This window comes from Mya arenaria, chromosome 15 (assembly GCF_026914265.1).
Source record: "Mya arenaria isolate MELC-2E11 chromosome 15, ASM2691426v1".
NCBI lineage: Eukaryota > Metazoa > Mollusca > Bivalvia > Myida > Myidae > Mya > Mya arenaria.
Window position 1 is genome coordinate 33,789,907 of NC_069136.1, and position 24,112 is coordinate 33,814,018.

General features: G+C 32.7%; 1 protein-coding gene across 3 annotated transcripts in view; it reads right to left on the minus strand.

Moving 5' to 3' along the window:
* Window positions 1–24,112, minus strand: part of LOC128218874 (filamin-B-like) — a 90,477-nt gene that overhangs the window by 47,367 nt on the left and 18,998 nt on the right. For 2 of the 3 annotated variants that reach the window (XM_052926619.1, XM_052926618.1), the window contains exons 6-13: window positions 23,561–23,669; window positions 21,272–21,459; window positions 15,429–15,584; window positions 13,325–13,453; window positions 12,630–12,762; window positions 7,196–7,333; window positions 6,715–6,894; window positions 5,634–5,777 (exon numbers count right to left, since the gene is read on the minus strand). In XM_052926619.1, coding sequence (XP_052782579.1) covers window positions 5,634–5,777; window positions 6,715–6,894; window positions 7,196–7,333; window positions 12,630–12,762; window positions 13,325–13,453; window positions 15,429–15,584; window positions 21,272–21,459; window positions 23,561–23,669 — 1,177 coding nt within the window. Of the gene's footprint in view, window positions 1–5,633; window positions 5,778–6,714; window positions 6,895–7,195; window positions 7,334–12,629; window positions 12,763–13,324; window positions 13,454–15,428; window positions 15,585–17,773; window positions 18,566–21,271; window positions 21,460–23,560; window positions 23,670–24,112 lie in introns of those variants that run through there. The other variant, XM_052926620.1, reaches the window with a different exon arrangement.

Genomic DNA, 24,112 nt, shown 5'->3' on the forward strand with positions numbered 1-24,112 from the left:
ATCTGTACATATTTTTTTTTAAATTGAAGCAAACTTTCTCAAATTTCAATAACATTAAATTTGCTAATGGTTTTAAGAAAAATGAAGCATTTTCTGTCATACTTTTATTGGAACAAAATAACTCAAATTTGAGCTTTTAAAGAGAACATATATCCTATTGCCTTGACCAGTTTATTTACATTACACATTTATTCCAATTCTTTCAATGTCTGGCCCCATAAAACAAGACAGATCGAGTACCTTTAACAGCGATACAAAAATATTGTGACATCATAAGCATGCAAAATATGTTACCCAGTCATGTGTTTAATATTGTTACTGTTTCATTATTATAGAACATTATAAATATTTCATGCACATGCTTAAGGTGCCAACAAACAGTAAATGATAGATATGCATGTGTGTTAAGATATGAACACACATCATCATGTGGGGTAATAAAATACCGCATTCAAAACATTTTTTAGTTTTATTAGATTGTGTTATGAAACCCTTATAATCAAATGGATAGTAGATGATACTTTTAATAAAATTCCAAGATTTTTTTATAAAATATTGGGAATTAATGATATAATTATGAAATGGTTAAAAGTTAAGAACATACATATACCAAAAATGATAGGCCGAGAGTGTCACAGATTTGGTACACACATACTAATAACCATTTAACTAGCTTAGTGTTTGAGATTATATTTTGTCTTCTGACTTCAGTGTCTAGTTAAATCAACAATTCACCTGATTAAACAATTTGAAAACATGGCTGACTGCAGATTTATCGACATATGATGTATAGCAGATTTGAAAAAAACGTTATCCTTTTGGACAAAATATAATTTTAAACACTTAAGAATATAAGGGTTCTGTACATGCAATTTGTATATGAAATCTTTGTTCTTTTTGAATGTTTGATGGCACATTATCATGAAATTAAATTTTACGTGTATGTCTTATGTGTTAACTTTGGAAATGAAGCAACAATTGTAAATAAACATCAAATTAGGCAGTTAAATTATGTAATTAAATAGGATCTAAGAAAAGAAATAATTAATAATAAAGTGATATGGCAGGCTCAATTTTCATTAAACCCAGAACAAAATTGTATAAATGCAGTATCTATTTTTTATTTTAATAAAACATACTTTAAACCATAATGAGCTTACACCTCAGAAATAAACAATATTTCCCAACGAAAAATATTATTCACGTTTTTTAATTTTCTAAATGCACTTAATGAGCGACCAATTACATACTCTGCTTTGAAATTAGTTCTTTTCCATACAAACTCAGTATAAAAACACACTTTTACATCAAACGTTAACATTAAATGCTCTGAAATATTTTGGGACGAATAATGCAATTTCAAATGGGGAGAAAAAAATATATGAAGAACATGTCAATGAAACCTTTATAAAAATTGAACCTGCCAACATTGTAAATAAACTCACCTTTGAATAATTGTGAAGAAAAACAAAAGAGAAAATTCAGCGTGATTAGTGAGTGTTTAGCGTCGCTGTGTTAACTCCCTTCGTGAACAGATTTGGCGAGATATTATTAAATCCTGCGGAAAAATTTCTCTTTTGATACTGAAGAGCAGAATGCTATAATTATAATACGAAAAACAGATACGATTTCTCACATATTTTTATTCAGAAAGTTATACAATTATACAATTAAACTTGAAGCTTAGCTATATTATTATTTATATTCTATATTAGTTATTTAGTTACTTGCAGCTTTGTTTAAAGACAAATCGCAAGTTTTGACGAGCAGTAAGGATGTCCCTATGGATTAGCTGCATTTTTCCATTCACTGATGACTTTCAAATTTATGGCCATAAGAATTGTTTAAGTAAAAGACAGACCAAAAATAGTTGTCTTATCTTGTAGCTCTACCATGAAAACAATTAAACTAAACATCGAGTGGTCGAAACGGGCACAAGCCAGCAAACCCAGAGCATTCCTCAAAGCTGAAAAGCAATTTTTAACATTATGTTAAATTTTGCTTTTCAGCTTTGCTCAAGTTCCGAATTTTATATAGCAGGGCTTGGTAAATTTATACTTAGAAAATTCTATGCGGTAGTGTAGTTCGACTTCAGGCTTGTAATCGTCCAAAAGTCTAATTGCCGACATATACAGCCCTTCATTGACGACCAATATATATATAATGCACAAATTAAACTCCTTTAAATGATCTCAAAATATTTGTTTCAACTTATAACAAACAAAAATACACAAACAGGGACCATGAAGGCTGACTTTGGTGAGCACTTTTTAACTTAAAATAATCAAGAAATAAGGATGGACTTGTAGGCAATATTTGCATAATTTTAATGATATTTTTTATATCAAAGTATTTTTTTCACCATAAACAAAAAGCATAATCACCACATCATTAATGATAAATCCTATCTAATCTACATGATAAAATCATTGAATGAAATGTCATGACACAGAAATAGAGCATAATATTACATGAGGTTTCATTCAAGATTAAATTTATTAAACCAATTTTCTAAAAATGATAAAAATGTTTTTATCTTTTTTAAAAAACAAGTTTGATAAAGCTGGTTAGCCTAACTGAATGACCATAAACGTTATAATGTACTTAAATAATGAATACTATTGATAATTTATTGCACTAAATGCATAACACGTCACTATATAACGTGCACATTTATTCATTTATAGCGTCACTTTAAAAGTTTATCACCCTAGTTATATATATAAAAAATAAATAAAACAATGTTATTTTATTATCAGAAATTATTGATGATTAAAATTCTAATTAGACATTGTATTTACATTTTAAAAACAATTTCAATATTATATCTATGTGCGGTATGTAATAAAAACGCAGAGCTTAAAGCGATAAATAGCAAACTGTGCAATACTGAATGAGCTCTTATTAAGCCATCTGTTTACTATAAAGTGCAAATATTTAACAAGAGCACCAAGGATCGAACACCATTGCTCCTCTGATGTTTTTCCTTTCTGTCAAACAAGGGGCAGAACTCCACAATGATTTAAATATGAGTTATGGGCTTAGCCAATCATGAGTAATGTCTGTTTATTATAAAGTGCAAGTATTAATAACAAGAGCATCAAGGATCGAACACCAATGCTCCTCTCAGATGTTGTTCCTTTCTGTCAAACAAGGGGCAGAACTCCACAATGATTTAAACCAGAGAAATGGGCTTAATAGCCCATCTTGGGAGTAGTGTCTGATTACTATAAAGTGCAAGACTTAGTATTAAACAAGAGAGCCAAAAAGTGAATATCAACGCTCCTCTGTAATTGATCCTTTTTGTCAAACAGGGGGCAGAACTCCACAATGATTTAAACCAAAGTTGTGGGCTTCGCTAAACATGTAAGTATCATCACTAAGGCACCACAAAAAACAGCATTATTTAAGATTAACAAATAGTGCTTTCTATATGCAAAACAACTTTTTCTTAAAACTATATTTATGCTTTCAGTTTAATTAAAAGTGTAATTGATAATGCTAAAAGCCTATCAAGAAGCGAACTGCAAAAATGAATTCTAGCTCTCTGCTCTTCAGTAATGTTAGAATTCACTGACAAAGACAACATTCCAAATGTGTAAAATTATAAAGCTTTCATTAATGTTTTATCATATTTAACATGAATATTTTTGTCAGTAGACTTTCTCTTTAAAAGAACACATAATGTTTGTCAATAAGTCTATAACTCACGCACAGTCATGAAAAATTAATGAATCAAGAAAAGCATTTATTATATTAATAAGGCAAGTGTTTTTTATATTTCAGAGTAACTGAGCCTGGCTATGAAGTGAAAATCATACAAAAATGATAAAAAGTTTGAAATGAATAAAGAAAAATGACAACACATGCCTGTCCTAAAGGCACACAAAATAGGTCGATGCAAAATAAGTTAGTTTTTTGTTTGTTTTTAATTTCAATGTAATTTGTGTTTAATTCATTTGACTTCCATAATTATAAAAAAAATACATATGATTTATATAGGTACAGATAAAAAGATATTTGCAATATTTTTGTACTTTTTCTAACTGGGGAATTTATTTTCTGTAAATAAATCTTACGTTGTTTTTTTTTATTGTTTTTATCATTTAAGTGAAATGAGGTAAACATGATAAAACATCATGAAAACAAAAATTGCATAAACCTACATTGTGTGCCTCTATTATTAAACTTTCAGGTTTCATGATTTATGCAAATATAAATCAAAACCAGCAACTTAACCTGCAAACAGTAGGAAATAAAACCTTCCCAATGCTTTAACTTATGAAAACCACAATGCAGTAATATTGCGATATATAATATGCATCTCAAGCAGCATGCATTTAAGCGGAGTACAAAAAAGCTGGTGACAAATCTACACATTTCATATATGGTCAAAGAAAAAGTAAAGACATGGTATATCAACAAGGTGTCAATCATCACGGCTTACGATTGACTATCATTTCAAAACTGATGATCTAATTACTGTATGATCTTGTTTATAAGTTTAAACATATTTAAGATGTAGTTTACATAAATAATATAATTGAAAGTTAAATCCACCCTCCAAGACAAAGAATATATAATCACAAAACACCAGGTATTGTCTAAGGGACACACTGTCAGTTATTTAAGTTCAATTAAGGAATGAATTGCAGGATTGATGTCATTATTGGGGTGTGAACGTAATTGGGCTGGTCAAAGTGTGTAAAGTCCGAAAAAATTAACTCTCACCTCCCAATTTCTTTTCATTTCCAACACTTATTTTACATTGATAGTAATGGTAAATAAAGTACCGGAGCACTGCTTTCTATTCTTAATATTGTTTGGACATTTATTGCATATATTTTGCCTGTAACTTTACGGGTGTCCTTGAGCACTCTTAAGCAGCGTAAGGTTTACAACTAAGAGATCTTATGGAAATAGTCTCCAAATCCTTAACAAGATCACCATGGAGCAAACACCAACGCCTATCTGTTTTTTTGCTCAGTCAAACAAGGGAGATAACTTAACATCAATACGCATATTGTCTCTTGCAACATTTGTACCAAGTTTCATTTGATCATCTTAAACTATTTCGAGTTATGGCTAGGGTTAATTTTTTCACATTATGATGACGATGACAACAATGACACACAAAGGATAAGACAATACCTTATGTTTCTCCTTCAAGGTACAAACATAATGAAATCATGAAAAGGCCACAACTTGAAACTATACACAAAGCATGACTTGCTTGATATACCTAGATTTTTTTTTTATATAGTATATAATTATGCACTGTGCTGTTTGTGTAGTTTTGTGCTGTTGTTCCATGTTTCTTGTTAGTAATTTTTTGCTTTTGTGTTCTATGTCTTTGGCGTTTACCCAGTGCCATTAAACGGGGTTTATGTTTACACTTTTGGCTACTGAGCTTGTCTCTGTAGTTTTTCACATATTAAGTATTGCACTGACAGTGTGCCCCAAAAGATCAGAAAACTTGTCAGAAATAATTATGTATTTGTGTTCAATACTAATACAGCCGGCGTATTTCAGTGGTTGCCTCACCTGGATGCTGTCTGCATCCAAAGACTTCAACAACATGATATTCTATAATCACTTATACTATGATCAGCAAAAGCATAGTGCGGACTTACCAAGAATTTCAACGTCCACTTTTCCCGAGTTGCTCGCCCCGTTGATCATGAATGAGCTTGTCCGATTGACAGGAACGAGGCTAAGACCTTCTCCACTCACGGTCACGTTGGAAGAGTCCATAATGTCCAGGTCGTAGGGTGACCCTGTAGCAGGAATATAACAGTTTAAATGTTTTGATATCAAAATATGAATTTTATAAATAAATCCATGTAAATCTTTTATGAATTTTTCCAACTGAATGATATCTCTACCAAATTATCAAAGTAAATAAATACATCAATTTCCATGAAATATTTTGAAGATAGATAAAAAAGGAAGGTTAACGATTTGAAATATAATGGATAAAAACATTTACAATATCACTAGCTGATAATTTGAATGGCAAAACAGGACAGATATCTTGAATGGTATTGTGACATGATGCAATTATCTTCCCAGTCTGCTTTTAATTCTCATAGGGTTAATATTTAACTTCCTTTTGATTTTGAAGATGGTAAAATAGCAATTACTTTCGACTAAACTCCTATAAAAAGTTTAAAATCATTGAACCTTGAAAATATGAAGTTTTAAAGTATAGCAATTGTCTGGGTATATGTGTGTATGCAGGTGCGGGTCAAAGCTACAGGATTTGAGGGGTGCAACAAGGGGGTACAACTTTGGACATGTGCCCCCTCCCTCCGTCCCTCTAAAACCCAAATATATATGGTATAAATATGGAAGTATTTGATGTCCTCAATCCAAACAAATGCACGCTCAAGAAAGTCTTGCCTATAACTGTATTAATGGTATACATTTTGGTGTTGTTTTATTTAGGGTAGGGACAATTTTCTAAGGGGGGGGGGGGGGTTGGGGGTCAAAAGGGGAGACGTGTAGGTTTTCATATGCATCTACTGATGCTGAGACAAAATTGCCATAGGCCATAACAAAACCTCCATTTTTTAAAATTAAAATGTTGTGCATGTGCAAAATTTTAAGCTGTAGACAAATATACCCAAAGCCATGACACTATTCCCCGTTAAATGACATACTAGTTATAACACAAACACAATAAAATTCATTTTGATTGTTATCGCCACTCACCTTTGATCTCCATATCGTTGAAGAACAGATGAACCTTGTAAAGGCCGGGGTTGGGAGGACTGAAGTTAAGCTTGTAGAAGCTTGATTGGTCCTCGCGTAATGTCATGTACTCGCTGACATCTGAGTTCCCGTACATCACCTCTGCACGGATGTTACCTCGCCCCGCACGCGTTGCATCAGCTGTTAAATAAATATGAGAGGGTTAAATAGTCCTTATTTATTTCAGCTTCAGTGTAATGCTCTTTTAATATGATTTGAAATAATCTAACTTCAAAACCAGTTTTCTGTGTGGAAAACATCATTTATTGCAATAAATACATCACAATGAAAAATCATCTAGCTTTCGAATGACAAGACAAACTTTGTTCACCATCTTTTTATTTTAAAACGATTCTAGACTAATTTTTATAGCAAAAGGTGATTTTTGTTTTAAATCCTTTACAGATACTAAGTCTTATATCACCAACAAAATTTGATTTACCATTAAAGCTGATTCCCTCCGCCATGTTTCCGCCTTCCAGACCGTACACCTTGACGAGCGATGGATCAAACACGTTAACATAGTATGGACTGCCGCTGATGTGTTCGTTGTCGTACAGAACGGACACCTCCCATTCACCTGGATGGGTGGGGTAGGTAAGATACATACTTAATACAGTGGTAGACAATATACATATATATTTTTAAATGGTAAAAAAACATTTAAATTTGAAGAAAAGATCTGATGTTGTAATGATCATCAACAAGAGGCCCAAAAGGGCCTATGCTCTACTGGCATGGCTTTTGTGGTCATATCAATCCAGAGCATGTATGTATGGGTAAAAGGCAACAGACATATGGTTTATATTTTGTGTTTGGCTTACCTGAAAACGTAGCACGTTCAACATCTGAGCCCAGAAAGTATTGTAAGCAGATTAGTTCCATGAACTATTTTAATATGTGCCAAGTAAAAGTCATCTGACAAAAAAAAAATGCTTTCAAAACTGTACTCATAGTAAAAATTTCTGTAGTTTTAAAAGTTAAAAAAAGTTGGTCAAAAGGTCAAAGTCAAGGGCATCCTAGGACAACATTGATCAATTTGAACAAACATTCACAATCAATTGTGCTGAGATGGATCCACGAACACACAAAAAGATTTTTAAACCTTTCCAGATTTATGTTTACCAAACCTGTGAACCCTGGGTGTGGCCAGTAATGACACCAGGTGCATAACTTAAACATTCACAACCAATTTTGTTAAGATGAATGCGCAAACTACAGAACTTAAAGCTAAAAAATGGCCTTTGGGCTTTCAACAAGAACAAGGCAGAGTAATTCACAAAATCAGCTGCAGAAGCAAAAAGCAAATTGTCTCTCAAAATCCTAGACTTGCAAATTGTCTCCCTTAACTCTAGACTTGAATTTACATGTACATGTAAACTTGGCTAAAAATAGAATTCGCTCATGCAGACCTGGCTAAAAATAGAGAGCATTTCTTTAAAACTTTCATGGCCCATAATCTAGGCATTCATGGGCGGATCTGGCTGGTTTTCGAAAGGAACCGAGCTCTAATGGATATCTAGATACTGTACAAGTTTCATTGAAATACAATAAAAACTGAAGACTGTATCGTGTTCACAACCAATTGTTTACAACCAATTGTTTACACAATAGCATTTTTTTATACTATCAAGGGCCATAATCTAGGCATGCATGGGCGGATCTGGCTGGTTTTCGAAAGGAACCAAGCTCTAATGGATATCTAAATACTGTACAAGTTTCATCGAGATACAATCAAAACTGAAGACTGTATCGTGTTCACAAGCAATTGTTTACAGACGCACGAACGCACGACCGCACGACCGCACGGACGCACGGATGCACATACTACGTACACATTACCATCGCATAAGCTCTTCTGGCCTTTGGCCAGTAGAGCTAACAACACTTATTTGTAAATAAATGGTGTCCAAAGACATGTTGGTGTTTTTTATAAAAGATTATAATTATTTTGTCATTAACAAGAAAATGCTATGCGCGTGAATGACTTTATATAACTTAAGACAAAAATATGCTCAAAATTAAAAAGATATATGCCAGGGACAGTAGTCATAAAACACCTTAAGTCATTTCTTAGCTAAAGTAAATTTCCCAAAAATGTTCATAGTCAAATTACAATTTAGAAAAATTTAAGTGCTTTTAACATCAAAAGTACGTATTTTTTATTAAATTATTGAATGTGAAGTATTTCAAATAGTATTAACTTATAATAACATATGATAAGAGAGAAACATAAGTTAGAAAAATTATTTAAGTAACGTAGGAAATAACTTAAGTTAGGAAATGACTTAAGATGTTTTATGAACACTGGCAAAGGTTCATAGTGAACATTTTGTAGATTGAGAAATGTACAATGAAATATTACATGAGGTGGTTAAAAAACTATAAATTATCATGGCTCTTTTTTATGGTTTAAGAAAGTGCTTTAAAATATCAAAGACATTCAAAACGTATCATTCATTACTTATAATACTTAAGAATTCCAAAATTATTGCTGCTTAAAAAGCCTTGCATATATATTTGCTTAAAAATCAAAAGAAATCTAATTTCTAGCTAAAAATATATACAATATTTTTGGGAGCAAAAGGTGTCAAAATTTGACTCTGTCCTGATAATTGTATACACCTCTGGATTTAATTCAAAATATAGCCTAAAACTTCACACACAAAATACAATACCTGGAAGATTATGTAATCTAAGCTGAAAATTTTAAGTCAGTATATGTACTATTCAGTTCGTTGAAGCATCATGCATTTTTTGCATTAGTCAATTAGCTTTTTAAAAGATATGTCTACGTATATCACTTCTTGGATACTGTATCATATATCTTACATTTTTAAGGTAGTTCATATACAAGTATGTAAATTTTGGTTGCCTCAGATGTCCTCCTATTAAGGTGTCCCATATAACATTTTGGTATCATTTGAAACAATTGTTTGTGCAGAATAGAAAATGAAACTTGGTATAAAGGTAAAATTATTTAAATGTAAATTTGAAGCAGAGAGAAAAATCTTTTAACAACCAAGACTTTTTTAGCCTTCACAAAATGCATGATTGTTTATTACAAATTTGATTTCAGTTTAAATAAGAACAAAAAAAATATATCATTATTATGATAATTGTTTGTAATTAATTTAGCTTTTATCATTTATTTAATATATTTGTAAAATCAGCCAGTAAAAAATATTTAAAATACCAAAATTATATCATGTACCTGAAGCACCAAAATATAAATTTACAGTTTATTGAGCTCACTTTCAGAGAACTATTAGGACTTTTTATCCTACACAAACAATGTATGTAGAATGAAGAGCACCATGAGTAGAGTCCATGCAATGCCCGCATGTTTTTCTTAGGTGATCAAGGTGAATAATTTAAGTGATATTATCGTCAGAGTTACGGAACTAATCACTATACATTTTCATTGTGTAAAGTTATACAATTCCTCCTTCCGTATCATATACTAGTGGAAAAAAGTGGAACGGCGCATAAAAGAAATACTAACGTTTTTTGGCCAGCACATTAACTTCATCATATAAGTGTTAATTTTACTTTATACCAAGTTTCATTGTCAGCACATTAACTTAAAAATTCCAGTATACTTTTCCTTTATACCAAGTTTCAATGTCACCACATTAACTTAAAATGCTAGTATATTTTACCTTTATACCAAGTTTCATTGTAAGCACAGAAACTTTATAACACTAGTATGTTTTACCTTTATACCAAGTTTCAATGTCACCACATTAACTTAAAATGCTAGTATATTTTACCTTTATACCAAGTTTCATTGTAAGCACAGAAACTTTATAACACTAGCATATTTTACCTTTATACCAAGTTTCATTGTAAGCACATAAACTTTATAACACTAGTATGTTTTACCTTTATACCAAGTTTCGTGTCTATATAAAAATGTTTTTAGTTACGGTCATCATTAAAGATATGCCTGAAATATTGTCACAAGGCCTTTGTAACCACAAACTCCTACTAGGACAATCAGGACATATATATATAACTACTACTAACTGTTCTTAGAAAACAGTGGAGCTTAAACCAAGGGAGCTCGAAGCGGAGCGACTAGGCCAAAGCTTATTTTTTTAAGATGAACAAGGGGTATAACTCAACATCTATTAAGCCAGAATTACAGGCCTTACTAATATACATGTACATATTGTCTGTGGGAACATGACATTGTGTACTATGTTTAATGTGAATATCTTGAGCCTTAATTATGGCCAAGTTTAGAGTTGACAACAAGGTTTTCGTTATTCTTCGAAAAAACAAACAAGCCAATAACTTACTTTAACTTTTTTGATAAACAAAACTCTGATTGTAACTATAAAATAGAAAATGTGAAAAAGATGTGATAATAGTACTGCAGAATGGAAGAGATGATGATAGATAAGAAAGATGTTCAAAATACTGAGACTATTTTAAGAAAATAAATAAAATTGATTCTTGAATATTTGCACACAGCTACATTACACTAAATACAATGCAGAAGTCTTTATAAAATGACTATAGTAAAAGCACAATTTATATAGTTCTATGGTAGAATATTATACAATATCATGTAAAAATATTCTTGTTATTTTCTTGCATGTTCATTTAATTATATTATATAAGATTAAAGGTTTTTTTTTAATATATGCACTTCAATTAACTTAATTAAAGTTGTTACTTTTTTAAAAGAATTTAATATAAAAAAACAACATAATATTGTTATTTTAGTAATGTTAGGAATAATTACAATGACTTATTATATTAATAACCAAACTGAAATTAATTATTCTTTTAACAACTTTTTTTGTTCACCAGCTTGATTTATAGTGAGCTTACATAAAGCCTAATAAGAACGCCTAAAACTGGACATAATCGCCAATCTGTTGTTTTTTTTTAGTGGCAAAAAGGGAAACAATTCAAATTAATCGAAGCAAGAGTTATGGGCCTTGTTATACATGTGCATATTGCTTCTGACAAAAATTGTACCAAGTTTCATTAGAAAATTTGGAACATTTTTAGAGTTATGACCAATTTTAATAATTTTTATTGCAAAGAAGACGCCGTTGACGCGAACAAAAAGGCTATGACAATGCTTCGTCGAATTTCTTCAAAAAACAGACAAGCTTAAAAATATGTTTTTTGAGAAGGACTTATCAAATGTATATTAGTTTAATAGAATTGAATTGTTGAAATTGTCAATCTTTACAACCCATACACATTATAAATGATAGACCTTGCCTACAACAGAAAGAAACTCAGATAAAGTCATGGTATAAAATATTTGAACAATATGATAATTTGGGATCTGTTCTGTTCGGATAAAAATTTAAATATGATAATAGAAAAATCTTTCATCAAACATTCTTAAAATCATTAAAAGACATAGGATTTCAAGAGATCAATTTTATGGCACTTAACACCACACAACACCAAACAGGTGCCAACTATAAAATGTCTGATTTATTTTCTCAGTTAAATTATGTGGTATTTTATTTCTCAATAAGTATTTTAGCAAAACTGAATTACCAATTTGTCATTGTGCGAACAAAATTTTTGCACTAATATGATAACTATGAGTGAAAACTGAAATATCTTAGGCTAGATTTTTATTTTCTAAAATGAGCTTAAAGGCAAAAAAATAAGTTTGATGCGAGAGCTTTAAGCTAGATTTATTTCAAATTAGAAAAGCAAAAATATTAAATGAAAATAGACAACAGAACATGTAAAATGAATCTGTTTATAAACTCTTAAAAGAGCCCAAGAGAACTGTAGTGTTTGAATGACCAAAACAAAAAATCACAAATATCGATAAACGATTTTTTGTGCCACCCATATCCCACAATGCTCTAGTGACTCTGAGTTATACGTACCAACTTCCGACGGGTTGAAGTTTGCAACGTAATTCCCCCCATGGCGGGGAACGGCGGAAAGTTTTAATTGACGACCACTTGGTGCGCGTGCCTCAATTTCAACATCACCATCGCCTGCATCTGAACTATTCACCTGAAAAAAAGATTTCCTAAATGATTGCATATAATAAAAAAAGTTTCAATTCAAGTACTATTAAAAGACACAATCTTTGAATCCATTTGCAAGCACTTTAAATATTGCTAGACACTTCCAATAGTACTTTATAGCCATAGAACCATTTCAGGGATGTGATTGACCAGGCAGCTGGAGGGCTGAAATATTTTCGGCCATGGGTTTATGGGGCGCTCTTGGGGTCAAAAGCGCACTGCTGTAGAAGAAAAAATGGCTTTTAAGGAGCTCTTTTGATGCCTCTCCTGACTAAATTTGAAGCAAACTGCAATATCAACTGAAAGCAACCAAATAATTTTTTCTTTTTTTTTTGGGGGGGGGGGGGTGTCTCTGGGGCCATGAGATTCGCGGAATTCACATCCCTGCATTTCAAAATCTCATATCTTGAGTTCAGCTGTGACCCGAGAGCACCAATATTGAGCATATCTCTATGGATCAATCAGCCAGCACCTTGAAGGTCACTGGGCATCCATTGTTTATCTCGTACCCCGACAGAGAAATTCAAAAATTGTAAAATATATCGTACCTTGAGTTCAGTTGATGCACCGATGGAGCACATCTCCACATTTGTGAAAGTGACTTTGGAGCGATCAGCCAGCACTTTGAAGGTCGCGGGACAACCATTGATTATTTGATCTTCGCAGTATACCGTCAACTGAAACAGAAAGATTATAAATTGTTAAGCACCAGATAAGATTTGTTAAAAAACTCTTAAAAAACAGTTTCTCCTTGAAAATCATTTATGCAAGAGCTCCCTGGAGCAAACAGCCAACGCTCGTCTATTAATTTTTTCAATCGATAAAGTGGCATAATTTAACACTAATTTTATTCAAACCAGAGTTATGGGCCTCGTAACAAATCTGTGAATTGTTCCTTGCAACAATTGTACCAAGTTTCATTTGAATATCTTGAACTTGAGACTTATGGCCAAAGATAATGACTTTTCTCAAGAATGATGCAGAAGACGATGATGACACTATGAGGTTGTGACAATTCCTGGACAATTTTCTGCAAAACAAGACGAGCTTGAAATCAAAATTCATACTAATCATAACTTTTCCTAAAGGTTATTTAAAAGGAAATAAAGCTTTTGACCATGTGTGTATTTTATACAGGTTGCCACTAAAGTTGCTGTAAAAAAAGGATTTATTTGAAAAGTGTAAATTGGTCCACAGATGAGAGATAATACCCAAAGCTGTCACACAAAGTCAGGTCTCGAAAGGCTTTAAACATATTTTTCAATAATGTTTTCTGCATCGCATTCTTCATCGTAATAAAAAAAAAATACATGTAATAAATAAGAAATAAACTCAGAACCCTTCTTTTTTACATGTGATAAATTGACAATAAACACAGTCCATATCTGGTGTAAGATGGCTTAACCTCTATGGTAACATAACAATCAAATCAATCATGTGAAGATAACAACCAAGTGTATATTAAATCTGCAGCTGTCTTTTAAAAATACTAAGTAAATAAGATTTGTAGCTTTAAATTTATAACCTGAGGGTTGAATTCCTTTTTAATCTGTTAATCTATTTAAGGAAAAAAAAAAGGAAAAAAATAAAACAAACTTAAGATTGCTATAAACATTTTCAGCAAAATTGCCTTCGATAATTATGATTAGGAACCATGTTTAATATCTTAGCCTTTCAGTTATCACATATTACATCATATGTAAACAATTTCCCATTCTAAGTTAAAAGGGGCATAACTGAGCTAAAAACTGAAGAGTAACCATCATAACGGCAACTACATTACTTTCTTCTGTTATACGTCATACAATGATGGGAAAATAGAAATTTGAAATACTCATTGATAACATGAAATACCTAATTTATTTCAAAAGTGTGGTGTATTACTCAACAAGTGATGTCTGTCAACCATTATGCCCCCCTGAGCGCCATGTTGTCAGGAATGAAATATGCATGGACCAAAATGACAGCTGATTTGTCATTGACATTGGATGCCTTTGAGGCAGTTTTAAGATTATGACCATTCAAACTGTGAGGATAGTAGGTACAGTTTCTAATTATGTTCAGATGATGACTGATATTTGCAGATAAACATGTATCCTCTTAGCAGCAGGGAAAAAGTAAATATGACATACATTTTAATGACATATAAACTGGTCACACCCACCCGCTATGTAAAATTTGAGGACCAAAAATCTTCCCATTTTCTTGTAATCCAAAAATCTACACATTTTCTAGTTAACATTGGTACAAGCTTTTCACATACAAGGTCACTGTAAAAACCTTAGACTATATGACCTCAAAATCAATATTGGTCAAGTTTGAGGGCCATTGGTGCAGGCATTGTAGAATTATCACACGCACAAGCTTTTTGCATTCAAGGTCATAGTGACCAATATCAATAGGGGTCATCTACTGGTCAGGCCCAACCTCCAAGTCAAATTTGAGGGCCATGGGTGCAGGCATTGTCAAGTTTTCACTTGGACAATCTGTTTGCTTCAAGGTCACTGTGACCTTAACTTTGACCAAATGACCCCTTAAATCAATAGGCGACATTCACCTTCACATGAAAATGCATTCAAAGTGTGAATAAGTGTATTTATTTTTTTCAAAATTACGAACTACAAACTGCATTATTACTTCGCTCCATCTTACCTTATGTAAGCCAGTCTCTGACGGCGTAAAGAAGCCATGCCCTGTGCGCCCAGTCCAGTTGAAGTTGACATTTGCCATTGAGTCGGGCCCAACAACATCCGCCCGTATGTCACCGGGGGAAACATCGTCATCCTCAAGGCTGATCGAGAATGACCCCTGAAAATACAAGGACAATTTTGAACAAATGTTGTAAATTTAGCTAACAGTTATTAGTTTGTTTATTATCTTAAACCTTGAATCAGTGACACATCATAGATAAAGCCTGATTTAATCTCGACCCCGTTTTATTGGAAACCTCAGTGTATCAATGTCCATTAGGAGAAGTGACCCCGGTGGGACTGAAACCCACAACCCCTTTGATGCTTTGTGGATACCTATACCACTGGACAATCTCTCTCTTACTTTGAATCATCTTCACGACTGTTGTCTCCATGTTTCAAACCAAAACTGGGGCAAGTTTGATTCAAATCTTAGGAATTATTTCACAAAGGAGAGAATTTCAACAGAATAACTGCACTGTTTAAAATATTATCGTAGCTATCTAACAGCTGAAATGGCTTGAAGGTGTCTTTATCAAAAGGCCTCGAATCAAGAGAACTTATGCGGGGCTTGAACCCAGTCAATTGATTAATAAAAAGATATCTGGATAAATTTTTAAGTCTCTTGTATTTGAAATACTGATGTGTAAACTACAATATAATCCATTTCATTTTTACAACAGGAATTTTTGCCGATAAGAAGAACATATGTTTATGGGGGAATATCATGTTTTGTAATGATATATTCCCAACTATGAAGTGACATATTATATTCTTCTCTTACAATGAGGAAAATATTTAGTAGAGAGCAGATAGTAACCTAGGTATTTTATTTCTAATTTTGACTTCTTTTGTGTGGCAAGAGATATCCATTTATTAGTTTCACAATTTAATTACTCAGGTGCATTATTCAATTCCTCAAATTACGAAATTCTTTCTTTTAATTATTCCCTTCTATCGCTTGCATGTAACCATAAATTTTAAACTTTATTTTAAATTCACAAGTGAAATTCACCTGTGGAGAAATGAGAATAAAAGCTTTGAACAATTTTGTTTAGGAGAAGCTCCAGCTTGTCTATTTGCATGCAGTTCGCATCCGTAGTCCACTTCTGTGATCCGCATTTAAAAATAAAAACAATATTACATGTCCGCAAAAAAAAAAATCAAGAAAATCTTATTTCTGATTACAAATATCATCAACAGACAATTGTATAAAGCTGGTTAATTCTTTGGTTTTGTCAAAATAAGACAAAATATTAGTTTTGTTTTACCAATTAACAATCAAATGATTTGATTGAATGTGCAAACCAGCCAAAACTATATAACCTGCGGACAACTTATCCTCAACTCAACTCAACTCAGTTTGTTGAATAAAACAATTAAGCAATTTTTATCAAAAAGGGAAGTAATTAATATTATGGAAATATGGAAAAAATAACTTCTAGTTTGTTGTAACACGTTTGCATAGTATATACTATATAAAACTGACTGGTTTTGAGTTTTCAGATAATGAATTGACAAAATTTTGCCTTTTTTAGCCCAAATGTATATATATATATATATATAAATAAAATAGTAAAAAAGTGATTTCCCTTTAATAGTAACATACTTTTTTTCACATTTACATATGCATAAATGCCATAGGGATTCCGAAAAACATTCAAACTAAACAAAGAGTCAGACAAAGCAGTTTTATCCTCTGTATGTGTGAAAACGCCTTTTAGCAATTATATTTTTTGCATTTTATGCCATTAATTGTTTGTTAATGTTTTACCACTGTTTCTTTATGCTTTAAAGCAAAACTCTATTTACTTTTGATGCGCGCTGCCAGAAAAAAGGCTCAGATAAGCAAATATCCGCAATTCTGTGTGCGTGCTGATTAGATGCGGACACAGTTAATTAAGCTCCCATGATATTAATGTCTTGTTCTTAGTTTTGTAACATATGCAAACAGCAGATATGGATGTAGAGAGCCGTTGCAGACAGCCAGCAAATGACCCCAATCATAAATCCCTTATAACAGAATCAAGCTAAGCACACCATTTCGGTTTTCGGCATAACTTAATTATTTGTGTAATATTCTCATTTAGAAGATATTTCTAACTCATCTAATTTTTCCTTTTTATGAAAATTACATTAAACTATTTTTTATTTCGTAAAATAAGTTAAGTTAGTAATTCAGCAATATGAGATATAAAAGATACTAATTTAAGCTAATTACGCTGAAAAAAATTTCAAACATTTTTGGCCGACCTTTTAGCTTGAGAACAGCAAATTGCAATTTTCAATGAACACAAAGTAACTCACAGTGCATTTATAGAATGCATTCATTGGTGGAAATGAAAACAGAATATTCTTCATGGACACAATTCTCCGCGCCGAACTCGCGCGTCTACTTGCATCCCTTTTTATCTCCCTTGACGATCTTTTCACAACGTCCATCTCCTTTCCAAGAATGACCACATCTGCATAATTCCTTGGCTCCCCTTTTTTAGATTCGACAACCCAGTTCCGACGTAATGTTATCGTTTTCTCTTCTCGCTCTCCACTTCCGAAATTAAGGCTGGCTTCCTGAGTGTCCATATCTCGCAGTGAAAATTTACGCAGCTGCTTTTCAGGTTGACTATGATTTCTGTCTACATCTTTCATTGATTCAAACTTCTTCACCAGAACTTGCATGGCCGGTGATTGCTTTGTGCTCATTTTGATAATTTATTAATTAATCCAAGCTTCAAAAACTTATTTTCAAAAACTTATTTTCAAAAAATTATAATATTCACAAAATTAAAACACCTAAATAATTTTCCTTAAATGACACAATATTACAGACTGTTTACAGGTATGTTATTGCTATTTTCAATCCATAAGCGCAGGTAAATGTCCACTCCACATTTATTTGATGTTTCAAATTACCAAATTACAAATATCCACTTCCTTTTGTTAAAACACTGATTGCAACCTCACAGTGACGAAAATATGAACCTCATACGAATACAGCATACAGTGAATGACCACTGTCTATTGTTTAAGAATCACACACAAATCACAACAGCACAATCTTTGCAAAAATTTCCTTTACGCAGCAGCCCCACCCTTCACAAATATTTGCAACGAAAATGGAATGAAAAAAATGATGAAAATTAATACATTAACTCACGTGATACGATATAGAATTACTTCTGAATCTGAGGTTACACTACAATTTCATTGTGTTCATATATTGGTACAATAAAGAGTGATGGCCAATATAAACTTCCCTGGTTCACTGATCCACAAATGTTTTTACAACTTTTCAGTAAACTTTGGTCAATTATGTCATCATTGTTATTGTAATTTGATGAAGTTGAAGATGTAGTCAATTTTTAATGATTATAATGCTGTCACTAAATGATGGAAAACATTGAAATGACCCATGCTGTTTAATAATGAGACATAAATTGGCCTTGTTTATAATAACATACTTGTTTCAACATCTTGGATTTTACAGGCGTTAAAGCTGCCCTCTCATAGATTGACCATTTTAACAACTTTTTTGGCTTGGAAGGAGCAAATATTTGCCTAAATATCTGCAAACCAATATTACAAGATTGCTGACAAAAAATCAGATCGTAAACTTTCATATTTTCGTTCAAAAATTAATGTTTTATGGCTTAAACCGTTACTTATAAACGGTTTAAGAAAAATGCATAAAACATCAATTTTTGAACTTAAAAATCCAAACCTGCAATCTGATTTTCATCAGCAGTCTTATATTACTGGTTTCAATGGATTTTGGGCGAAAATTGGCTTGTTCCAAGACAAAAATTAAAAAAGTTGTCAAAACGTTTAATCTGTGCGAGTGCAGCTGTATAGAAACAGTACAAAGCAATCATGTGGCAATTAATGAATTCAGACACTAAAATATAATAATGTGCATTTTGGAGTACTGGTGTAATATCTTAAAATAAGAAAACTTTTGGATCTAGACACAGCCATAAATTAAATAAAAATGTGAGTTTAGTTTGTGGTTACCTGGCTGGCGTTGACAAGTGGGTTTCCTCCGGGTATTATAGTTTCCCCCACAACAAAAAACATTATCGTGTAAAATCGTGTCAACGAAAATGATTAATATAATGTAACTTGTAATGTTTTAATGTTTTTCACTTTGTACAATAAAAAGATTGAACTACTGAAATACAATTGTAACAAAGACATTTAAAGCTGCACTCTCACAGTTGGCCCGTTTTGACAACTTTTAAAAAAAAAAAATTGCCTTAGAACGAGCCAATTTTTGCATAAATGTCTGACAGCCAGTGATATAAGGCTGCTAACAAAAAATTAGAACTCAGTTTTTCATATTTACATTAAAAAAATGATTTTTTTATACTGAAAAATCATTTCTTGAAGCGTTTGAAAAGTAACGCTTTTAGACAAAAAAACTTCAAATTTCAAATTTAAATATTAAAAACTGCGATCCGATATTTGGCCATCAATTGTTATTATCATTGGGTTCCAGATATTTACACAAAGATTGATTCCGTTCAAGAAAAAAAATATATAAAAGATTTTAAAACGGTCAATCTGTGAGAGAGCAGCTTAAATGACGCTAAATAATGTTTCGCATATGGGTAAAAATTTGGAAGTTATAAACGTTGCTATGCCATTTAAAAAAAAATAAAGTCATAAATGTCAGGCAATCCATTAGACTGTTAAATTTTATGATCATGATTTAAATAAGATTATTTCATTTTTTTATGTAATCATTCAAAAGTGTGAAAACAACTGATTTATAGTCAATTCTAATATGTACCATGTAAGGCCTAAAAATATACCATTGGTTACCTGACCCTACCTAAAAAATAGGCGCCGATCCTACTGCCTTTATTAAGTCAGTTGTTAAGATTTATACAGAAGATTTCTTTAACACCATTCTCCAATGGTGTCCCAACTTTTTTTCACCAATCCTGTCAATTAATCACTAAGCTATGCCCCCCCCCCCCCACAAAGCATAATGCATAACACAAATCATGCTAAATGTTGTAGTTGCACTATTTTGTTTTCCTTAATCTTAAAACAAACTTTCCCTGGAAATTTTAACTCAAACTTGAAATACAAAGGAAAATGTTGCTATATATTATATACACATGTTAAAAAAAAGGTAAAATAGATTATAGTTGTTTAATTTTTGTTCATTTTTTTTAAGAGTAAAAGTGACTTTTTATTCAAATTAAAGCTTTAGAGGTAATCCAGCCCCAAATAACATGATACACTTCAATTCAGAGTATAATTATAATTTTAGCTGCAGCAAGCAAAAATATGCTCAATGTATTTTTTTTATAAAACTGGTAAGTTTACTCACTCAGGCATCCAATCAAATATGTTATAACATATCAGGCCCACTGTTACAAACTTTGTTAAAGTTAACAAGGTTTGTTAACTTTCTAATGTGAAATATTTAATGATGTGCTAACAGATTTAAAATCAAATAAGTAGAGCGAAAACAGTTGTCTACAATCTTGTTTAAGAAATAATCAAGGTTAATTTAAGGTCCAGTAGCGTAAAGATTTTTAAGTTAACAACGATGACATTAACAACGTTGCTTACTTTAACAAAGTTCTGAACAATCTGCCCATTGTATAGTATATACATATTAAGGAAGTGTATAACACCTTAAATTTACCTATGAACTTCTTTATTTTATACATTCCAGACTCGAGTGCAGCCATTATATTTTAAGTCTATGATCTCATATTTCTCAATCATAAAATTAACTTTAAGAACTGTTTTAACTTATCACTGTTAATTTTTTACATCAATGTAACGAACCTCTTGGCCCACAGATATGTTCTTGGGAAGACCTGAGAAAACGACCTTCTCTGCAGATGTCCGAACAGGCTTAAACTTGAGGAAGTATGCAACATATGCCATCACACCAATATGGTCCACTTCCGGGTCACACAGCTCCTTTGCTCCGAGGATTGGCTCAATACTAAGGTTTCTAGCAGCGTCAATTGCTGAAAAAACATATGTTTGTTTAATTTTACTGGAAAATATGCTTTTAAGAAATCATCATAGTTGTTTTTTCCTTGGTTTGAATCGGCAACAGGGGCAAAGCTAGGTCAAAGTGGTCTTACAGTACAGGTGTCTGCCTCTCGCCCAAGAGGTATTGGGTTCCATTTCCTCACCAGGGTGAGAGTGGTCTAACAGTACAGGTGTCTGCCTTGCACGCAAGAGGTTGTGGGTTCAATTTCATCACTAGGGTGAGAGTGGTCTGGCAAAACAGGTGTCTGCCTCGGGCGCAAGAGGTAGTGGGTTCAATTTCTTGACCAGGGTGAGAGTAGTCTAGCAGTACAGGTGTCTGCCTCTCGCCCAAAAAGTAGTGGGTTTAATTTCCTCACCAGTGGAAGAGTAGTCCAGCGATACATGTGCCTGGGTAGTGGGTTTGATTCCCACAAGGTTGATAAGAGGTCTAGCGGTACAGGTGCCTGCTTCTAACCCAACTGGTCGTGGACTTGAGCCCGACCAGGTCGCAAAAATGACTTACTGGTTTACTACTCAGCTTTCTTCTTTCTTCTCAATCTAGCTTTACTTAATCAGTTATAATAAACCAACTGATGTCTTGCACATATCAGTCTACTAGTAAATAACCTGTGTCCTGACAAAATGGAATCAACGCATTCCTGTTTTAATTTTTGGAAAAAAATCAACATAATTTCTGTCCAAAATGCCATACCAGTTTTCCCATCCTGTATATTCCAACAAACACACTATATTTTCTCCTGTGTATATTTAAGAGTGAGTAAACATATTTCTATGATATAAAACACATTAAACTTATAAAGAAATCCAACCTAACTCACTCCATAATTCAGTTATGATACTGGTACGGTAATCAACTTTGATGACCTTTTTGAGAATATGTACAATCCTATGATAAAATTCATACTAAGCATATATAGAAATCCAACCTAACTTACTCCATAACTCAGGTAAGCTAATCAACTTTGACGACTTTTCTTTCTTTTTTATAAATTATTTGAATTATTATTATAAGCAAGCATCATGTACAGCACACAAAAAGCATAGACAGATGCTACCTTTACATCATAAGAAAGGACATTTGTTTAATATGACATCAATGTTAATTACAAAGGCGTTGCTGCAGCACGAATTTGCTTCAGGATAACAAACTGAAAACAGTGTATGTCAAGGGAAGTAATTTATTAGGACATTTAAGGAAAGTAGATGGGTTTATTCCCTTGAACAAAAAAAAGAGTGTTTTTTTTTGTCAATAGTTGATACATCAGTATATATTATGATAGCATTTTTTTCTTGTTAAAATGTTAAATAGTATTATTTTTTAAACAGTCATATTTACATATTACTTCAAATAGTAAGTACCTTACTTCATACAAATGTGCTGTAATAAAATCATCACACAGAATGATGTTGAATGTAAAATGCAAATTATTCTAGATAGCATATCTCTTTCAGACTCGAAATTCATGTATGTATTACAAAATAATTCAACCTATTTATTCAAAGGAGCGACGGATTATCTTTTATCATTGTAATTTTGGTAAGTGGATCATTATAACCCTGTATGTGGATCCAGTCAGTCAAGAACACAAATATGCAGAATACAGTGCATGAAATGCTGAGCCCCATCATCCTCCACCTCCCCTTGGCACCATATATGCTAAATGTAACCACCCAGCTGCATATTCTCGCTATTGTCCCCCAGCCGGGCACATGTCCCCATCATCCTCCCCACTGCCCTTGGCTTCACATATGCTAAATAAACCCATCAAGCTGAATATTCTCAATATTTTTCCCTCCAAATACAGGCCAGCCTGGCACATGTCTGTAGAATATTAATATAAATCCCACAATTCCATGCTCAAATCAACATTTATAAGCCAAATGTACCCATCAAGCTGCATATTGACCCCCCAGCCGTGCACATGCTTCCATCATCCTTCCCCCTGCCCTTGGCTTCACATATACTAAATGAACCCATCTAGCTGCATATTCTAAATATTGTCCCCCAGCGGGGCAGATGTACCCATCATCCTCCTCCCTCCCCTTGGCTTCACATATGCTAAATGAACCAACCTAGCTGCATGTTCTCGACATTGTCCCCTCCGAGTACTGGCCAGCCTGGCACATGTCCCCCAACTGATGTCACCAGGGCGCACATCAGACGACCATCGCTCCAGTCACTCTACAGGAAAATAAACACAACTTTGTCATTAATTACATGGACATAAAGTTTTTATGTCATTATAGTGCACAGGCAAGAAAGTATCCAAACGAAAAATTAGCTCAGCTAGTATGGCAGCTGACTTACATGCAGGAGGTATAAGGTTCAATCCCTAGACTGGCTGCACACCAAACTAAGCACGTTGCATATTGTACATAGTTCTGCAGCTTAATTGTGATTTATGACTTCCTCATTTAAAGTAGATACTAAAATCATAAACCATTTATTAAATGATTTCCATTTCATAAAATCTTTCTTTTTCCGTCAAGGCTCCTCAACTTTGCTCCAAATCTTCACCATTTAGAGCAAGCTTTGGTAAGGGTGATTAAATCATTATGAATTTGGAAAACGAACATATTCAATAGCGAAAGTTATGAAAGAATTCAACTGACAGTTGACTAATA